A 17,772-nucleotide genomic window follows, 5' to 3' on the forward strand; every position below is an offset into this window, starting at 1 on the left:
TGAGTAAGACATGGACCTTTGTATAGCTCCTGTGACGAGATGCAGCTGATCCACCAGGGACACAGCTCATGGTTACCCAGTGAGGACCAGCAGCAGATTAGGTCAGCCTGTTAACAATGGGGGCACGGTGGATCAGTTATTTCCTCCATTTGTTGGTGCTAAATGGGACCCCAGGCATGGCTTTATGGCTTCCTTCTAATATTCTCAGTACTTGTGCTGTCCCTGTGCCATTAAGTAAGTGGTGATTGCTGTCTGATGAACTGCTCTAACACCCTTCACCCCCCTTCCAGGATCTAAAGAGAGGCTGATGAGAGGCCAGTGAGAAATGTCAATGCTCAGCTCTGCTCAGCATCAGGCCAGAGCTGACCAAACTAAAGAGATCTGATTTTCTGGAGGTCTGTCCAAAGCAAACAGCAGCTCTTAGCACACTGAAGTTGACTTGTCACTGACTGTCTACCCTCACACAGGCTGTTGTGTTCTCTTCTACCTCATAATTTACTTTTATAAAAGAATCCATGCAAAAGACACAGGCTGAAGAACAGCTGGGTGTGTAAGCAGGTTTTGTGTGCTGTATATTCACAGAGAGATGCCCCTCTGCTCTGTGTGAAATGACAAAAGAATCTTGCTGACTCATTCCTTCCTGCCATTACTGCAGCTCCTCTGGTGATACCACATGGATAGAACCAGGAATGAAAATATCCAGAACAGACATCCTTAAAATGGCATGGCTTGCCCCATAGTAGGAAAACAACATCTTTTTGCATCTCTTTTTCATAACCAACAACTCAAAAGGACTTTTTTCATTGTTTTTTGTCCAAGACCACTATTTGCCAAGGAGGCAGTCTGTAAGCACTTAAAACTGGCAGGGAACTGATAGCTCTTGCAAACAAATGCTAAGAAGGGCCACACTTCACCTCATTCTCCTCTGATGTTTCATCTCCACAGTGGGCAGTGTTTAAGGTATCCCACAAAGATTTCAATGTGAATGGCCTGAAAGTGCAAGCAGCATGAGTCACAGCTTCACTGAGGGGGGGATGTCACCAAAAGCCATCTCTGTGCCTTTCTACACCTCCAGCCCTCACAGGGTCCCATAGTGTGGTGAAGCTCGCAGGCAGGATAGGCCAAATCCCTGAGAACCCCTGAGGGTGCCTGGAGACAGGAGTCCCCTTCCTCCCAGGCAGGCCCATGGCAATGTGCTCTAGGGGTGCAGGGAGGTGCTGGGTGGCTCTGGCATTCAGCTCCTCTAGGAGTGGGAACTGTGCTCAGCTCTGAGCCTCTCACTTTAGAAGGGACATTGAGATGCTGGAGCGTGGCCAGCAAAGGGCAACAAGGCTCTTGAAGGGTCTAGAAAACACATCTTGTGAGCAATGGCTGAGGGAGCTGGGGTTGTTCAGCGTGAAGGGAAGCCCATGGCTCTGCAGTTACTTGGGAGGATGCTGTAGGGAGGTGGGGGCCAGTCTTCTCTGACCTGTCTGCAGTGACAGGACCAGAGGAAAGGGCCTTAAACTGTGACAGAGGAGATTCAAATTAGACAGGAAAAATTGTCATTGTTAGGGTGGTGAGGCATTGGAATAGGTTGTCCAGGGAGGTCACCATCCCTGAAGGTGTTCAAGAGGCTTCTGGACATGGTGCTGGGTGGTGTGGCATAGTGATTTAGGGGTTACTGTGCTAGTGCTAGGTGAACGATCAGACTAGATGACATTAAAGGTTTTTTCCAGCCTTGATGATTCGATGCTTCTGTGATTCCGTAATTCTATGACTCTGTAATTCTGCCATTCTGTAATTCTGTCATTCCGTGACCCGGCGTGCCCCGCCGGGCGCGGCCGTGAGGCGACCCGGGGAGGGGCGGAGCGCGAGGCGGCCGGGGCGGGGCCTCGGCGGCAGCGAGGGGGCGGGACCGGGGCGGGGCCTCGGCGCGCTGATTGACAGGCGGGGCGGGGCCACGGCGGGGCGGAGCCGCGCGGCCGATCCGGAGCGCCGGGGCCGTGTAGGGCGGGGGAGACACCGGGCACGGAGCCGCCGCCGCCGCGCTCCCCGCAGCCAGGTAACCGGGCAGGGGCCGCGCTCGCCCCGCGCTACCAGGGGAGGCCAGGGCGGCTGGGGAGGGAGGTGGCGACCGCCGCGCCGCGGCGCTGTGTCTGTCGGGCCGCGGTAGAGCCCCGGGCGAGCCGCTCCGGTCCGGCGACGGGCGCGGAAAGGGGCAGTGGTCGGCCCTGCCTGACCCGGTGCGTTACCCGGCGCCGCCACAAAGCACCGGCCTTCCCTCACCGCGTCCCCTTCTCCGTCAGCGTCTCCCAGCGCCGCCCAGCCTTCCCGGCGGGGGCCGGCACCGAGCACCCCCTCCCTGTCGCCGCCGACACAACTTCCTCCCCCGGCCCGGCACTGGGCAACTTTTCGGGCCGGTTCTTGCGCGGAGCCCCGGGCGGGTGGGCGCGGGGCCGTGCCCGGGCCCGGTGCGGGAGTGGGGGCGGCTCGGGGATGGGGGGCGGCGGTGGGCCCCGGGCACGGCCCCTCGGTGCGGCGGAGGCGGCGGCGGTGCCTCCCCGTCAGCTGTTTCCTGCTGTTTGTTGTCAGGGCTCCTGCGCTCCCGGCAGCGCCCGGCGGCGGCGGGGGGGGTGAGGGGGGGAGGACGGGACGAGCCGGGCCGGCCCCGGTTGGCTGCGCGCGCCCCCGTGACGGCGCGCGGGCCGGGCCGGGCTGGGGCCCGCCCCCGCGCGCGCGCGGCTTTGTGTGTGCGCGGCACCGGCACCAGGATCGGGATCAGCGCCGGGATCGGCACCGGCGCCCCCGCAGCGCCGCCCCGGGCCCGGCCGCGGAGGTTCCGCGGGGGTTGAACCGCCCTGCCCTGTGGCACGAGGGGCGGCGGCGGCGCCTGACGCATCGCCCCTCTCCGCGGGCGGAGGTGCCGCTCGCTACCGAGCGCTGGCCGGCGGTGCGGCCCCGTGTCCCCCCGCACAGGTGCCTCCCGCCGGGAGCTGTCACCGGGCCGGCCCCGGTGCTTGTTTGCTTTGTGGGGGTGCTGGCGGTTCACTCAGCAGCGAGGCGCAGCCGGCTGCCAGCGCTCGGGTTGGGGCTTTCCCGGTGGAAGTATGGATTCCCAGGGAGCTGAAATGTTCTGCCGTTGTTTTTGGGAACGTTCTAAGTCAAAGCGAAAATAAGACTGTTGATTGTCTGCTTCATTTGTTACTCTGTGCACAGCCCTCAGCTGTCCTGCGCAAGCAGATGTAGATTAGATTAATCCAGCGTGTTTGTTTAAGAATGAAGGCCGTGTTTTGGACTGATATCGCCGTAGAATGTAATAAATTATTTGTCTTTGGTTTCCTTAAACAAAAAACACGTGTTTAGGGTTAGATTGAGGGAATAACAAAGCAAGTACACACGGTTTTATGAGAGAGAAACAGGGCAGGGCTCTTTCGAAAGTGGTATCACAGAACAACTCGATGTCAGCAACTAATAGCTCTAGATTAACCATTATCTTAGCTAATGTTTATGACTGACAGGAGGGGAACTTGCTCCCGAGTTGTAAACATTCCCTCACGTGACTGTATGTAACAGCTATATATATAATATATATATGTAACTGCTATATATAAAATCCTATGTATATTTTTATACAGAGCCTCTTTCTGGATGGCTGAATTCAAGTCGAGCGTGTGACAAACAAAACTGTCAGTTTTTAAGTGCTGTTCAATTTTTCTAAAGTAGTCTTCAAAAGTATTGTGTGGAGGCTTCTGTCATCTGCTACTTTCACTTCCGTAGTTACAGAATTACTTAGAGATGCAGAGCTTATTGTTTGTATATAGGTTTTAGTAATGACGAGTGAGTTTCAAGTGTGATTGCCAAGGGTGTAAGGACAAATGAAACTGCATCTCAAAGCCCAACAGAGAAGATGACAAGAACAAGCTGTATTTGTTACTTGTCACACACTGAGAGCTGTACATATTTTTATATATCTGTATTTAACATGGTAGTCATCACAAGCTTGAAGGGGCGTTGTCCAAGTCAGGTCATTGGTTCATGTTTGTTTACCAACATTTGACCTGTGTTGAAATCTTGGGTTGCTCAGCTCTCACTGAAATACGTAATTCCCTTAAGCAAGATTTAAGTTAAAAATTACTTGTTAAATGTGTAGATGAAATGACTGTACACCGTCGATGTTTGTTAGCAGGGTGATCTCTAATTTTGGAGCCTTCACCTACATTTAGGACCTTTCTAGTTAATATAAAAATCTCTTGGTGATATGCACTTAAGTGTATTAGCACCCTTTCTGCCAGCTGGATGTGGCTGGTTTGGATGATGGTTGTCTTTACACCATTTCTTAAAAGGTTATTTATTGGATTTCATTTTTAATGATTCATTAAATCAGTGATGTCTTTGGATGAAGTTTTGTATCATTTCAGCACTAAATTTAATAAAAACAGAAAATGTGTAGTTTAGCTTTCTGAAAGTTGCAGAATGGATTCATAAGTGAAAGTTGTCTCAACTGCTTAAGTAGTGTAAGAGTAAATTTATTGCAAAATAAGGAAATACAGCTTTCTTAAAAACAGTGGAGTAATTAGGAAGGGGAAAGGAGGAAAATGAAGGGAAAAAGAAGCAGGGAGACAGGTCTAGTTGCTGGTTTTGGACTCTGTGTAGTGGTGGGAAAGAAAATTAATCTGAGTCTGATAGCATTTGTAAAGTAATACTTTTATATGTTATCTAGCAAGAGTATTGTGAGGGTTTAAGTTACTCTGTGGGAGATGCTGAGATAGGGGGGCTGTATGAGAAACGAGCACCCATCTGTGTGTGCCTCTGCTCTCTGGAAATGTGAAACAGAGTACCCTGGATTAGTGTTTCACTGCACCAATATGACATAAACAAATTTAAATGCCAGTGTCCTAGTGCTTGCCTTACCTAAGAAAAAATGCAGTTTGCAATAGGAAATGATACTATTGCACCCTGCAATATGAAATTACACTGCTGCAACTTGCACAAGGGTGTTTTCATCCTGCAAAGCAGCCTGGTGTTGGTGGGTGCTGTGCCCTGCATCTGGACTTTGCCACTGTCTTTGGACTGTGTTCAGTTCCCTTCACAGTTTGCTACAATAGCTGGATGGTTCTAAAGAGCACAGTATGCTGGTCCAGTTCATTTTCTCTCCACATTTGGCTACATGTGGTGGTTTCAATTCTGCATGTAGGCAGAGGCCAGGCCTTGTTTACTTGGACAGTCGCAGAAGTTGGTGGTGGACATTGAATCTCCGACCTCCCAAGGGACTGACCACATGTGTGTTTTTGGATGTGCCCCCACCTGTGAGCAGGGAAACCTGGGAAGGTAAGGAGCAAGTTTTAGTTTTTCCTTTATAATTCTTTAACGTTTGGTCTTGTGCAGTTGTGCTAAGAATTCTCTTCTTTTGTTTGTCTCTGAGATGAGAAGAGGAAGCTGAAGCTCAGTTCCTGAGAGGCCATGATGAAGTTTCAGCCTGGTTCCAGGGTAAGTACATCTTGAGAATGTGTCAGTGTGCTTAGGGGAATGCGTAAACCTTTCTCAGAAGGTAGAGAACGCTTATTTGCTCACAAAAGAAAATGTTTTTAGTTGGTTAAATGGTGAAAGAGAGGCAGTCACAGTTTTTTGTCCTTTAACTAGCAGCTGTTCTCTGTTGTAGATGTGAACGCAGTAATGGTGCTGAAGCAACTCTGAGGCTCCTCCTGTGAAATATCCACAGTCCAGTGTATAGAGAAAGTGCTTGCTGGCTCTCCCAAGTGTTGACGGTCCTGTGTCTTCAAGAGATGTATTCCAGGACAAGAAAACACTGACTGTTAGTTTAAAAGATGTTAATAAATAATTATTTGTGTTACTTTTTCATTCTTTATTGGTGGTGAAGATAGGCAGATGAGGTAGTACAAATACCAACCAAGTGGTGCTTCAGGTTTTGGGTGTGTGTGCAGATAGTAGTCAAATTTAAGCTGTTGAATGTCAGCCCTTTGATATGGTTGTTGCTCAGTGTTGCTGAAATCAACACTGAAAGTGTTTGGGGAGTTTGGGAGCTACACATCTGGGAATACACATTTCAGCACTCAGCCACAGTGCCTGTGTTTCCTGTCTGTCCATGCACTTACTGGGAGAAGCATGCAGGGAGCAAGTCTTTCACAGAGAGATTGAGGAGTGGTATCAAGCTTTATGCTGTCAGAATAATGTCCTGTCAAAATCATGCACTGTCAGCAAGCCTGACCTGCTAGGTGATATGACCTGTCATTGGTTGCTCTCCTAAAAGTCCTCTCAGGAAGGTGGTCTGGGTGCTGAATAATGGAAGTGTCATCATTTCTCAGTTCATGAAGTGCCCCTCTCTTGGAACTGGAGAGATTGGACATGCAATAGATACTTTATATCCCTTTAAGGAAAGTAAATAAGTCTGCCTTTCTTACATTGCAGCCATTCATTTAATATAATCACTTGTGTTTGGTAATTTGCATGAAGGCAGGAGCTCTAGAACTTCATCACTGATACATGCCCAGTAAAGAATGCTTAGCTGATTTTGAAAGTGAAATCATGGGCCAAAAAAAAAAATAATCTGTTCTTTCCTCAGCATTTGGTTTTGTGAATAACCAAGATCGTGGTCCACTACTTTGGAAAATTCTGCTGGTAGCATGATGGAATTGGTGGGATAGTGTCACTTTCTGGAGCTGTAAGTAGCACTAGGGAACCTGACTGGTTCTCTGGACAAGTGGAAGTTATTTTCTGTGTTTTTAAGTGTAAATAGTGGATGAATGGCCAAGTGCACTTACTGTATTTTCCTCCCCCTGTTTAGAGGATCTTAAGCTTTAGAAATGCTTTTATGTTTCACAGTTCTTTGGCTTCTCCTCATTTAAGAGAGCCCTCCCACTGCCTATCAAAGCTGCCTGTAAGTGGCTTTTTCAGATCATTTATGCATGTGTGAACATAAATAGACGCCTGTACCTTTCCCATTGGTAGTGAAACTATAGGGAAAGAAATCTGCACAGTTAACTTGGGTGACTTTGTGCACACCACTTGTTTTTGTAAGGGGCAGGAGCCTGGGAGCTATGGAAAATTGCTTTCCCCTTGTGCTGTTGTGCTTCTGGTTTTTTTTCTGTGTGCAGTAAGTATACCTTACAGGATTCAGCATCCTTACATAAGGAGAAAGGAGTCTTTATCCACAGCAAGTGCCTTCTGATTTGGCCTTATAAGTGAATGCTCTGTTTTTAGCTTGGGGGAAGAAAAAGGAAGGGGAGACCGTGAAATGATTTCTAGTTGAAATCAGTTTCTCTGTTTTACAGGAGAGGAGAAAGCAAAATGTCCATGTTAGGTTTTTTAGAAAATCCATTATAAAGTTTGGCATTTTAAGTCTGCATTACTTGAAGTCATTGTGTAATTTTTTCCTACTTTTTACTACTATGAGCAGTAACATAACATAAGGTGACTAGTTATATAGTGCTTCAGCTGCGCCCTTACAAATTCATTGAATTCAGCAATCAAAACTGAGGTTAGAGGTAGCTGTAGCCTGTTATATATTTTGACTGAAGTCTACCAGGTGGTAGTTAAGTGTAGAGGTTACTTTGAAAAAGTTACTGGTAACCTTACAGTGTTTTAGTAGTTTCTTAAGAAAACATACACAAAATCTACGTTGTTTTGACTGTTACAGTGCTGACTGTAGAATTTAATTTTCTAAATTTTTTAAATGTGTATTATTTCAAGAATATAGATTTCCTTATGCACTGTATTCTGAAAAAATATATTCTGGTATCAGTTGGTTTGTTAGATTCTGCTGTGAGTTTAGGTTACTATCAACTCTTTAAGGTGGCATAAGTAAGTGAGGATTTTAGGCCTTGTATTAGTAGGCAGATTTTTCAGCCTTATGTCTTTGAATGTATTTATTTACACATTTATTTTAATGTTTGACATCTTTGGGACTCAAGACTTCTGTCCATGCCATAATGCCATATCCAGAAGTAATATATTTGTATGTTGCAGTGACTTTGAACTTGCTTGTTAGAATTGCACTTGTGCTCCCTTCTGAAGTGTTTAATTTCCATTTTTAATGTCTCTGGGCTAATGCTTTTCTGAGAACACTGGCATGAATTATGATTTTAGGCAGGTGATGCACTTGCATTTGAAGTGTTTAGGTGCATTTTTCAAAATGTCATGCTGTGCAGGGTCAGTCTGTGTAAGGGATCTGTTCTGGACACCAGGTTTTGTGTTTGTGTTGCTCTTGGTGAGATAGGGATGGGTTTGGATTTATGTTACGTTACTTTCTAAAAGTACTGACAGGGTGGACATCGTGTTTACTCTGAAAAATACCCCTTTGGATGCTGATTCCACATTACTGTAACTTATGATCAGTTAATTGTTTTGAATTCACAATACAATCTGCACAAACATAACAGAGTTAGGAAGGATGGCACATGGACCTAGGCCAAGTGCCTTATGGGCATATCTGTTACAATCACCTTAATTGCTTGTATTTGTGGTTTCTTCTGGCTGGAGACTTTTACTGATACTTGTTTATTCACACTTATTGTGTGTTGATTTTCCTTCATTTTGTCACTATTCAAGTTTTAATTTTTTTTTCCTTTGGTTGCTGCAAAAGATAAAGGCAAATTAGGAAGGTACAAAGCTTAGAGAAATCTAAATGAAAATGCTTTGTGTGTTTTGAGTGGAATCACACTTCTAACACTCAGACCTGTTTAATTTATCCTTTGAAGAAGAGAAATGACTCTTTCTTTTCACCTTTAAAAGAAAGAGTCATGACACTGCTTTTGATTTTTATATATCCTTCAGGTGGGATAGAGAAGATTAATAGTGATTTGAAAAATGTGAAGGTAAGGAACCTGAGCTAAAATCTCTCTGTTCAATATTAGGAGCCCTTTTTGTTGTCTGACATTGTAAGAAAACAAGTGTGAAATAAAGTAATTGGAAAAAAATCATTATGTCAGTGGCTTCTGATTTTTAGATGTAAAAATGGTATGTTAAGCTCTGTGTGTGCAGGTGCAAGTTTTAGTCCATTTGCTTTGTGCATGTTAAGAGTAAATTTTAAGAAACTGATCCCCTAAACCTTGAAATTAGTTTAAATTAGGTATTTGTGCTTCTTAATGGTGTTTGACTTAGAATATTCAATTAAATGAGCACAGAATTTGATTGACTTCTCTGTGAACGGCACAGTCTCCTGCTCTGAAAAGTAAAGCCCACACAATTCTAATATTGCAGTGTGTCAGATTTACTTTGCATTGCTCTGCATGACAAAAGCAGAGACAATACATTTTTCTGATTCTAAATCTGAAGCATAAATGGAGGTACATTTAACTTGTTTAACTGTAGAAGTTTAGTCATAAAACTTCTGCAGTTGAAAGGGAAATAACATCATAATTCAATTCCTTTGTCATGTTACATCATCCTTCGAGATTTAAGGTTTCAGCTATACATTCTGTGCCTACTCACTAGTTAACTTTGAGTAATTTATGTTAGTTCGTGTCAAGTTGGTGAGACACTTGAATTTTCCTAAGCAGTGAAGAGGCTGATTTATCAGGCACTGCAGGTCATCTGCTATAAAGTTTTTTAGCTCTGTTTTTTTTCCTCATTAGAGTTGCTGAGGTATTTTAGTGATGAGGCTTTGGAAATACCTTGGATAAATTACACAGTATTTTATATTTGGATTAGACAACTTTAAACATTTGTATATAAAACTGTCTGGTGTAAAGACTGGGTGGATTGTTTATTATGTGAAATATCATCGAAATCTTTCCTATGTTGGTGTGTCTATGAAACAAAGAATTGTCAAGTCAAATACAGCAGCCAGGGTGCTATACCAGCATTCTGAGTGGTGGTGTTGTGTGATCGTGTGTCATAAATTGTGCAAAGCTATGGGGAAGTGACATAATAAATATGTATTATAAAAGGTGGGGGTGACTTGGGAAAATTAAGCTATAATTGTCTTGGTGACTCAGTGTATTTCTCAGTGCTTCATTTCTTAGTGCTGACTAAGATGAGTGAGTTGTTGGGAATGTACTGAAATAGAATTTCAGTATTGTGTTAAAAGAAGTGGAAGCTTCTGAGTTTAAGAACTGTAGGGCCAGTAGGGGGTCTGCAAAAGTCTGAATTGTATTTTAAAGGTTTCAGTTTGTGTTTTTCTCATTTAATGTAATTAGTTTGTATTTAAGTAATCTTATTGGTGAAATGGTCACTTTGGGAAGTAACTTGTCATGATGAGAGGGTGAAGGCAGACTGTAAGTTTAGCAGTTCACCAACAGAGGAATGACTTCGAGCAATCATTTGCAGAATTGGTTTGAAGAATATTCTGCCATATATATGGAATGTTTGGAGTTTCAATTTTTGGATGTTTGGGTGTTTCAATTTTTTTGCTGAAATGTTTTTTTTTACATGATGTTTCTTTTTGCTTTCAGGTCTTGAGTAGAAACTTATCTAAGTTGTAAAAATGGGAAGAATTTTTTTGGATCACATTGGTGGCACTCGCCTGTTCTCCTGCGCAAACTGCGACACGATCCTGACCAACCGCTCCGAGCTCATCTCCACTCGCTTTACAGGGGCCACAGGGAGGGCCTTTCTTTTCAACAAGGTTGGTAAGGAGTTGGAGGAACTGCTGTTTACTTTTGAAAAATGAGTTTGTGGGATATGAATCTGTCATGAGATCGAAAAAACTTCTTGGCTAAAGTGTTGCATAATTACTATTTTAACTATTTTTTTTTTCTATCTTTGAAGTCAAATTTGACATTTACTGTTGATGAGGAACTTAGCTAAATTAGTTTTGTCTGAAATGCTGAAAGACTGTAAAGAAGACTGTGTATGTAGAGGCCTCAGGCCAAAATTGATGGAGTTTCAACTTCAGAGACTTCAGTAATATGAACCTCAAATTCACTCTGAGAGTATCTGGTGTCTGTCAAAGGGTTCCAGAGGGTTTTTTTCACTTTTATGCAGTTAAAAAAAAAAGTCTAGGTAATATTTTGTTTAATTTCTGAAATGCATTTAATGTAACGGTAGTCTCGCAACTGAAGTTGCCACAATCAATCACAATCTTTTTTACAGGCAGTAATACTCTGGTTTAGTTTAAGAGTTTTTAATTGATTCGATTCAATAGATCAAAATACAAATGTCAAAATTTTTGAGTGAATTGTAGGATTGTTATTAACTTTGCATAAAGACTTTTCCATTAGATTAATTGAAAAAAATGGTGATTGTCCTTTGCCTTCTCACAAAGTTCCTGAACATAAAATGCTTGGTTTGGTTTTAGTTTTCTTTTTTTGTTTTTTGTTTTAGTTTTGTTTTTTTTTTCTTATAAGCCATTTATCCATTGGCAGAGTTGATAGAGACATCAATAGTGTCTTATGTTTTGCTCTGGGACTTCTGGTATCCTGAATCTTATCAGTACTGAGAGCTTTCTTCCTCATCCAATAAACTCTGGATCCTGGAGTTTAGATTTTTTTTTTTAATGTTAAATAGCAGGGTTTCATTACAGCAGTTTGAGGTTTTGCATTTCTGCAGTCAGAAGCTGTACATCTGAACCAGTCAGGTACCAAGCTGAGAAAGTAGTACAGTCCCATCTTTTAGAATCAGCTTGGGTATAGTTCTGACATCAACTTTTCAATGAAGTAAACATCCCGGTTTTGTGGTGATGCTGCAAAAGAAGTTGCAAGTATATTTAAACTGCTTATACAGCACACAAAAGGTGCATGTTTCATGTCTACATTCTCAGCCACTGACCCTGGCTGTTTCTTAGGTAATTATTTCAAAGGCACCACAAGATTTTTAAAGAAGTACCTCTTTTAATATTTTGTTTCTGAATTCTGGGACTTGGTGATCACATCAGTTGCTGGAAATGGGTTACATACTTTACAAGTGGTTTAATACAAATTTACAAGCTGTTCACTGGGAGTTTCTCACCCAGAGTTGAACGCAGTCCTTTTGCATATTTTGTGATAGCAATCTGTGTCTCTCAGTTAAAATGTGAGGGTTTTACATCCCTATGAAGCACATCTTTAAGGTGTTACCCTCTCTCTCACAAAGGAGATTTCTACACTGCAGTTTTCAGTTGTGTGTGGTGCCACAGGCTCGTCCCTGTCCCTTCTAATGTGCCATTGAGCAGGATTCCCCTAGGCAGACTAATCCTCTGTGCTGTTCCCTGTGCCTGTGTGTTTGCCCAGGTGGTCAATCTGCAGTACAGCGAGGTTCAGGATCGGGTCATGCTCACCGGCCGCCACATGGTGCGGGATGTGAGCTGCAAGAACTGCAACAGCAAACTGGGCTGGATCTATGAGTTTGCCACCGAGGACAGCCAGCGCTACAAGGAGGGCCGCGTCATCCTGGAGCGGGCCTTGGTGCGGGAGAGCGAGGGCTTCGAGGAGCATGTTCCATCCGACAATTCCTGAAGAGGCCCCGGTCTCTGCTCAGGTTCTCTTCAATTGAAACTCCAATGTAATAAAATCAACAAAAAAATCTGCTTACATACACTGTCACCTTAGCATCAGAGTCGGATTCATGGACTACAATGTGGGAAAGATTGTGAGAATATTTCAGATGGAACCTTACTTTCTTTATTCCTTTTATATTTTACTTTCCCTCCAGCAGCTGTTTGTAGAAAGAATGTTGTGCAGATGCTGTAACTTCTTCTCTCTTTCATTTACATCTGTTAGATTTGAGATTGTATCTTAAGGTACAGTGGGCTAAAGGAAAATATTTGCAGGATTTTTCTTTTGTTGGAGAGAAATTCAGTGAGGGGTTGGTTTTTTTTTTTAGTTTGCACAAACTGATGTCAGCATCAAGTTATTTTAAAACTACAGATGTTTTTTTAAAAGTATATTCCAACTTTTGGCTTAAGTTTATAGTTAGGTTTTTGGTTTTTTGGGTCTTTTTTACCCAGCCTTTTCACCTGGTTTGCTAGCTAAAGTGAAGAGATCCGAATTTGTGCTGAGTGCTAAAGGTTCAGTGTTGGTACAGCTTGGGCTGGCCCATGTGCCATATTCTTGTTGAGGTTGATTGGTAGCACAGAGCCCATTATTTCTTGTCATTCTTGACCCAAAGATGTCACCATTCCTTGTTTATTCGTGAAGTCCCATTCACCATGTAAACTGGTGTTGATTGGAAACTATCCTTGAAATAGGGTGAAACTGCTTGGCTTTTTTTAACTTTAACAGATGTAACTTATGAGCATAGTAATAATATAAAGTAATAGCTGTCTGTTTAGTCTTGCATTGCTTACAAATCCAGCTGTGTTTGTAATGATAGGGATCCACTGAGAAACTACTGTTTCAGTAGTCATTTTTTTTCGTTTCTCTACTAATCTCATTAAGTTAGACAGGGAATTGCAAATCTTAATTCTTCTTCAAGTAGCTTTCTTTAAACCCAGAACTTCCTATGTTAAACACAGCTGCTGTGTAAAAGGAGAAGATTGCCAGCATGTTTGTTCATGCGTAGAGTTATGCAATCTGCATCTCTTGAAAAGATTAACTTAAACAGCTTGTTTTCAAATGCTGCTTCTGGTGTTGAAACCTTTATCTTTCAACTTTGTTGAACGTTTTCATTGTGATGTTATGTTTTTATCTTTCTGGGCAGCAGTACATGTCAGCCTAGTAGTAACTAGTGACTTGGATTCCTGCTTTGTTCTTGTAGAGGTCAGCTCTGTTTAAAACAGTGATCTTGCTTGCCTTTTTTAGCAAAAATGCTGTTCATTAACTTAACTCAAGGGTGCCCAAACTATTTCATTGTGTCTTAAGCCATAAGTTAGGATCTCAAGGGCTGAAATTTATTTGAATGTTAGATATGTATGATTTCTTACCCAAGATATGAGTTGGTTGTGGTTTTTTTTCTTATTGGATAAATTGTGGTCAATGTGAATTAAGTTACCCACAGACGCAGGAAGCAAGGGGAACCCCACCCAGCCAAATGGATCTGGGTTCTGACCTTTCAGAGTAACTTTTCTTCTCTAGACACAGCTCCATATCTGAAACTAAGATGTGGAGGGTGACTATGCAGAGTATTTTTCTTAATGTTTTTTGGTTGCCAAGTGGCAAGTTGGACACCCCTGACTTGAACCTACTGCCTCTTTCATGTCAAGGTAGCTTTGTTCTAGAAATGTCACATAGAAAGAAAACAGAGTAGATCACATACCAGAGCTGTGCTTGAATCAAGCTGCTTAAACAATAGTGTACTTGTGCCTCAAATGAATCAGTTTTTGCACTGAGTACAGTAGTACCCCATTATCTTGTACTTCTGTCCTTCACAGGCCCTGGAAGCGCCATTAGCATGGTTCTCTGCAGTACTTTTCTTGTACTTCTGACATTACAGTACAATAAAGTATGTTTTGTCCTGAACTGATCTTTGCTGTGCTTTTAGAGTTATTGTCATGGAGTCTGTCAGCCAAATCACATAACCCATCTCTCATTCCTTGTGTTAAGTTTCTGCAGCACAGTGACAAGCTGTTGATGAGCATCCCTTTCTGTATAGGTGGTAAAAGAGTTATGTTGATTTTGGAATGAGCAAAGTAGAGCTTCATGCATACCACTTGGACACTTCAAAGCCTTCAATTTACTCCTGTTAAAGAGAAAACAAAAAATGGCTCATTTTATGGAATTCCGGGTGCCAAATGTCTTTTCATGACTTTGAAAAGACAGCAAGCGAAGCAAAAATCTGCCTTCTGCAAGAAACTTGAGGTTTTGGCTGCTGAAATGGCTTGGGAATTAATGAACTTGGTATTATATATCTGGACTTCTGTGACTTTTTCCTTTGTGTTCAAATGTTAGCCAGAAACCTGCCAGCAGCTGGTCAGCTTCTAAAGCTGAAGAACTGAGATGAAAGGATTATTCTGTTGGTGTGATGGAGTCTGGGGCTCTTATTCTAACTTACATTAAGACCATTTCAGTAGAATGTTGGTGTGAGATGCTAAAAATTACTTTTCACAAAGCCTTTGATTTGAAAAACACATGTGAATTGAATTTTTCAAAATCCCATGAGACCTAAGCAAGTTCTATGCAGCTTTCAAACAGCAGAGTTTGGCTTGCTGTTTTAGCTTACATGCTGTTCCCTCCTGTATCACTTCTGATGGCTCTGGGAGAGTTTAGCCTCCTATATTTTGGCTGCTCCTCCTTGAGACACTTGGTGTGTGAACACAGATAACTTATCTGTGGGGAACAAGGCCATTGGTTACAGCACGTCTAGAGACAGAGGAGACATTGCTCTTTGGCATCAGCTGCAATTTTAGTAGTACAGTAGCCTGGGATTCTCAAAGGAGGGCTGGCACAGGAAAATGTGCCACCACAGGGATCTTTTGCCTGGCCTGTGGTGGGGCCTGAGGTAAAGAAGGGAGCAAGAAAATTGCCGTGCACAACAGAGTGCTCCTTGCATTCCTGGAGACCTCAGGATCTGTGCTCCTGGGCCACAGCTTGGGCCAGCAGTGGTGCTGTGACATCTGCAGGACGTGGGCTGGATTAGAGTTCATGTCACCAATGCTGGGATCCCATCCTGTGGGTGTGCTCCAAGCTGGAATACTTCCTTGCTACTGTTTCAGCAGAACACAGGTTTGGGAAGAGGGAAAGTTTGCATGGTGTCTTTGTGAAGTGTAAAAGCATTTTACTTATGCTCTCCAGGGATGTTAGAGGAACTTTTGGAATGACATACGTGTCTTGTGGCTCTATTAGAAAAAGTGGCCTTACATGGGGCTCTGGGGTTGGCTGTGGTCACTGCCACAGCCTTATTTTTACAGGGCAAGCTTGTCTCTGCAGATTTGGGTCAGAGCTTTAAGAAAAAAAGTTGGCAGATCATCATGGATGAGCAGGTAAGGACAGGTGAAGCTGCAGTTGAGGACACAATGCTGGGTACAAGGATGAGGTGGCTGGGAAGACTCTGGCAATGATTGGGAAGAGGCTAGCTGGGTGATGAACTCTATTTTAGACAAGAAACACAAGCTGTGATACTGCAGTACCATTCTGCAAAAGCCAGAAATAGTGTATTGTGTTTCCTTCTTGGCCTGCCTTTACTTAGAACAACAATAAATTTTAAAAATAGAATGATGCTTGCTTTCCTGTGCATCTCAAGGGCTTTGCAGACTCCTTGATGCCTGACAAGGATGAAATGCTTCTGTCTTTTTATTTTGCTTGGGGCACTGATAAGAATTGCTCTCCAATCCTGGTTTTGCAGGACTTCAAAGAACTAAGCAATTTTGAGGCCTCTCTCTTCATAACCCAGAGTTAAAATTGCCCAAAAACTTCAAAAGATTGCTTTGAGTGATGAGGAGCAGTATGACCTGGTAGATAAAGTTCCTGTGCAAGCTTTTTTTTTTGCAGAAAATCTGAAATATGGCCAAAGAAAGTGAGCTCCTGGCGGTCTCATTACATGTTGTGTGGCAAATACCTTCAAGAGCTGCTGAGGAGCCTGGTTTCTGCAAGTGTGGAGTCCTTCTGGTCTCATAGTTATTTCCTTCCCTACCTCTCTCTCCTGTAAGGATTCCTGGTACATGTAGGGAAGTGCAAGGGGAGAAATCTCACATTTGCCTTCCAGCCTTTTGTTTACTGATAGTTTTGCTCTTACTTGAATGGATTTCTGTGAGCATAGTAAAACTGCTGCTAGGCTGCTGCTGCATTTACTTAAAGGCCCTTCTGACAGAATAGTAGTGACTTTATCATCTCTCATCCCCAAGTCTAGGCAGAGGTTGTTTGGGAGTGGTGCTTGACTGAACATTGTACTCTGAGTAGAAGTGTTGTGGAGGAAGACCTCATTCACAGCATACTTCCCTTGCTGTGCTGTCCTTCTGATGTTATTTTAAGTGTGATTTGCTTAAGTTTGCATTTCAAGTCCTCCTTTTAAAAAGGAGGTGACTAAGAGACAGCAGTCTGTGCCTCTTAAACATGGCATTTCCCTCTGAAGGACCTGAAATACAATTTAGTACAGAGTGCTCTGTGTGCTGCTCAGTTGGAAAGCATGTCTGTGTTCCTGTTTGACTTGTTCCTGCAAAAATAAACCCCAGAGCTTGTCTAAGATATGGCCAAAAATCTCCCTGCATGGGAGTTAGGATATGGAGGAGAAACCCATGTGAAAGAGTGTGTGTGATTCATGTCAACTAAACTGGTCACTGAAGCAGCAGAGGTGGGAGAAATTCTAGAGGTAAGCCTGTGCCTTTTCTTTTTGCCTGGTGTGGGTTCAGGGGAAGTGGAAATCACTTGGGCATTGCAGAGGATCTAAGGTGCCCTGATGAACAGAGGAGTCGGAAGTGCAGCACCAGGGCTAACTTGGGTACAGGCTCTGTGTTGTGTTTGGATAAAGGCAGCTGGAAGGTATTTGTCCTTTGAAGAAGGCTCTGTTTCTGTTCTAATTAGGTGAAGCATTTATTGCCATCAGGAACTTAGATTTGTATAGTGAAGTGAAAGTAGGAGAAAGAGCAAAAGACTGTGGTAATAATTAGGATTTTCTAAGCATGAGGGATAAATGGAAGAAAGAAGGATGTTCAGATCTTGTTCAGATTTTAACTCTGCCCAGGAGAGAGATGTGTGTTTGCCTGACATCAAGATCCAGTGCTGTTTCTCTCTGGGACTTGGGGATGTTTAGATACAGGATTTTGCTTTGTCCTTTTGTAAGCATTTGATTTGACAGTTGTAAACATTTACAGGTGTTTGAAACATTAAGTTTACTGGATTACAGCAGACTCCATGGTTGTTCGCGCACTAATGGCAGATGTTGCAGTAGATGTAGTTAGTGGAGTAGGGAGATCCCTTTTCTATGAGGGAAACGCAAAGCAGACTGGCTCATACAAGGCTCCTTAACCAAAGAACTGCCTGGTGC

The 17,772-nt window shown here is 43.3% G+C and overlaps 1 protein-coding gene across 6 annotated transcripts; it reads left to right on the forward strand.

Annotated features, from left to right (window-relative positions):
• The first annotated feature begins 1,903 nt into the window (after nucleotides 1–1,903).
• YPEL5 (yippee like 5) lies at nucleotides 1,904–14,316 on the forward strand. 6 transcript variants are annotated; one of them, XM_005493844.4, is made up of 7 exons: nucleotides 1,904–2,044; nucleotides 5,177–5,310; nucleotides 5,405–5,469; nucleotides 5,642–5,794; nucleotides 6,563–6,661; nucleotides 10,392–10,564; nucleotides 12,147–14,316. In XM_005493844.4, exons 6-7 carry the CDS (start codon nucleotides 10,424–10,426, stop codon nucleotides 12,369–12,371), a joined length of 366 nt encoding a protein of 121 aa, XP_005493901.1. In that variant the 5' UTR covers nucleotides 1,904–2,044; nucleotides 5,177–5,310; nucleotides 5,405–5,469; nucleotides 5,642–5,794; nucleotides 6,563–6,661; nucleotides 10,392–10,423; the 3' UTR covers nucleotides 12,372–14,316. The 6 variants fall into 6 exon arrangements, with proteins under 6 accessions (XP_005493901.1, XP_014127349.1, XP_026653145.1 ...); XM_014271874.3 differs by having other exon boundaries at nucleotides 5,410–5,469; XM_026797344.2 differs by lacking the exons at nucleotides 5,642–5,794; nucleotides 6,563–6,661.
• The last annotated feature ends 3,456 nt before the right edge of the window (nucleotides 14,317–17,772 follow it).

The sequence above is a fragment of the Zonotrichia albicollis genome, chromosome 3, assembly GCF_047830755.1.
Source record: "Zonotrichia albicollis isolate bZonAlb1 chromosome 3, bZonAlb1.hap1, whole genome shotgun sequence".
Classification (NCBI taxonomy): Eukaryota; Metazoa; Chordata; class Aves; order Passeriformes; family Passerellidae; genus Zonotrichia; species Zonotrichia albicollis.

Bases quoted from the DNA above. Each gene is read 5' to 3' on its own strand.
- YPEL5 (XM_005493844.4), top strand. From the start codon at position 10,424: ATGGGAAGAATTTTTTTGGATCACATTGGTGGCACTCGCCTGTTCTCC. The intron at 10,565-12,146 runs GTTGGTAAGGAG...GTGTTTGCCCAG, and splicing joins GGGCCTTTCTTTTCAACAAG to GTGGTCAATCTGCAGTACAG.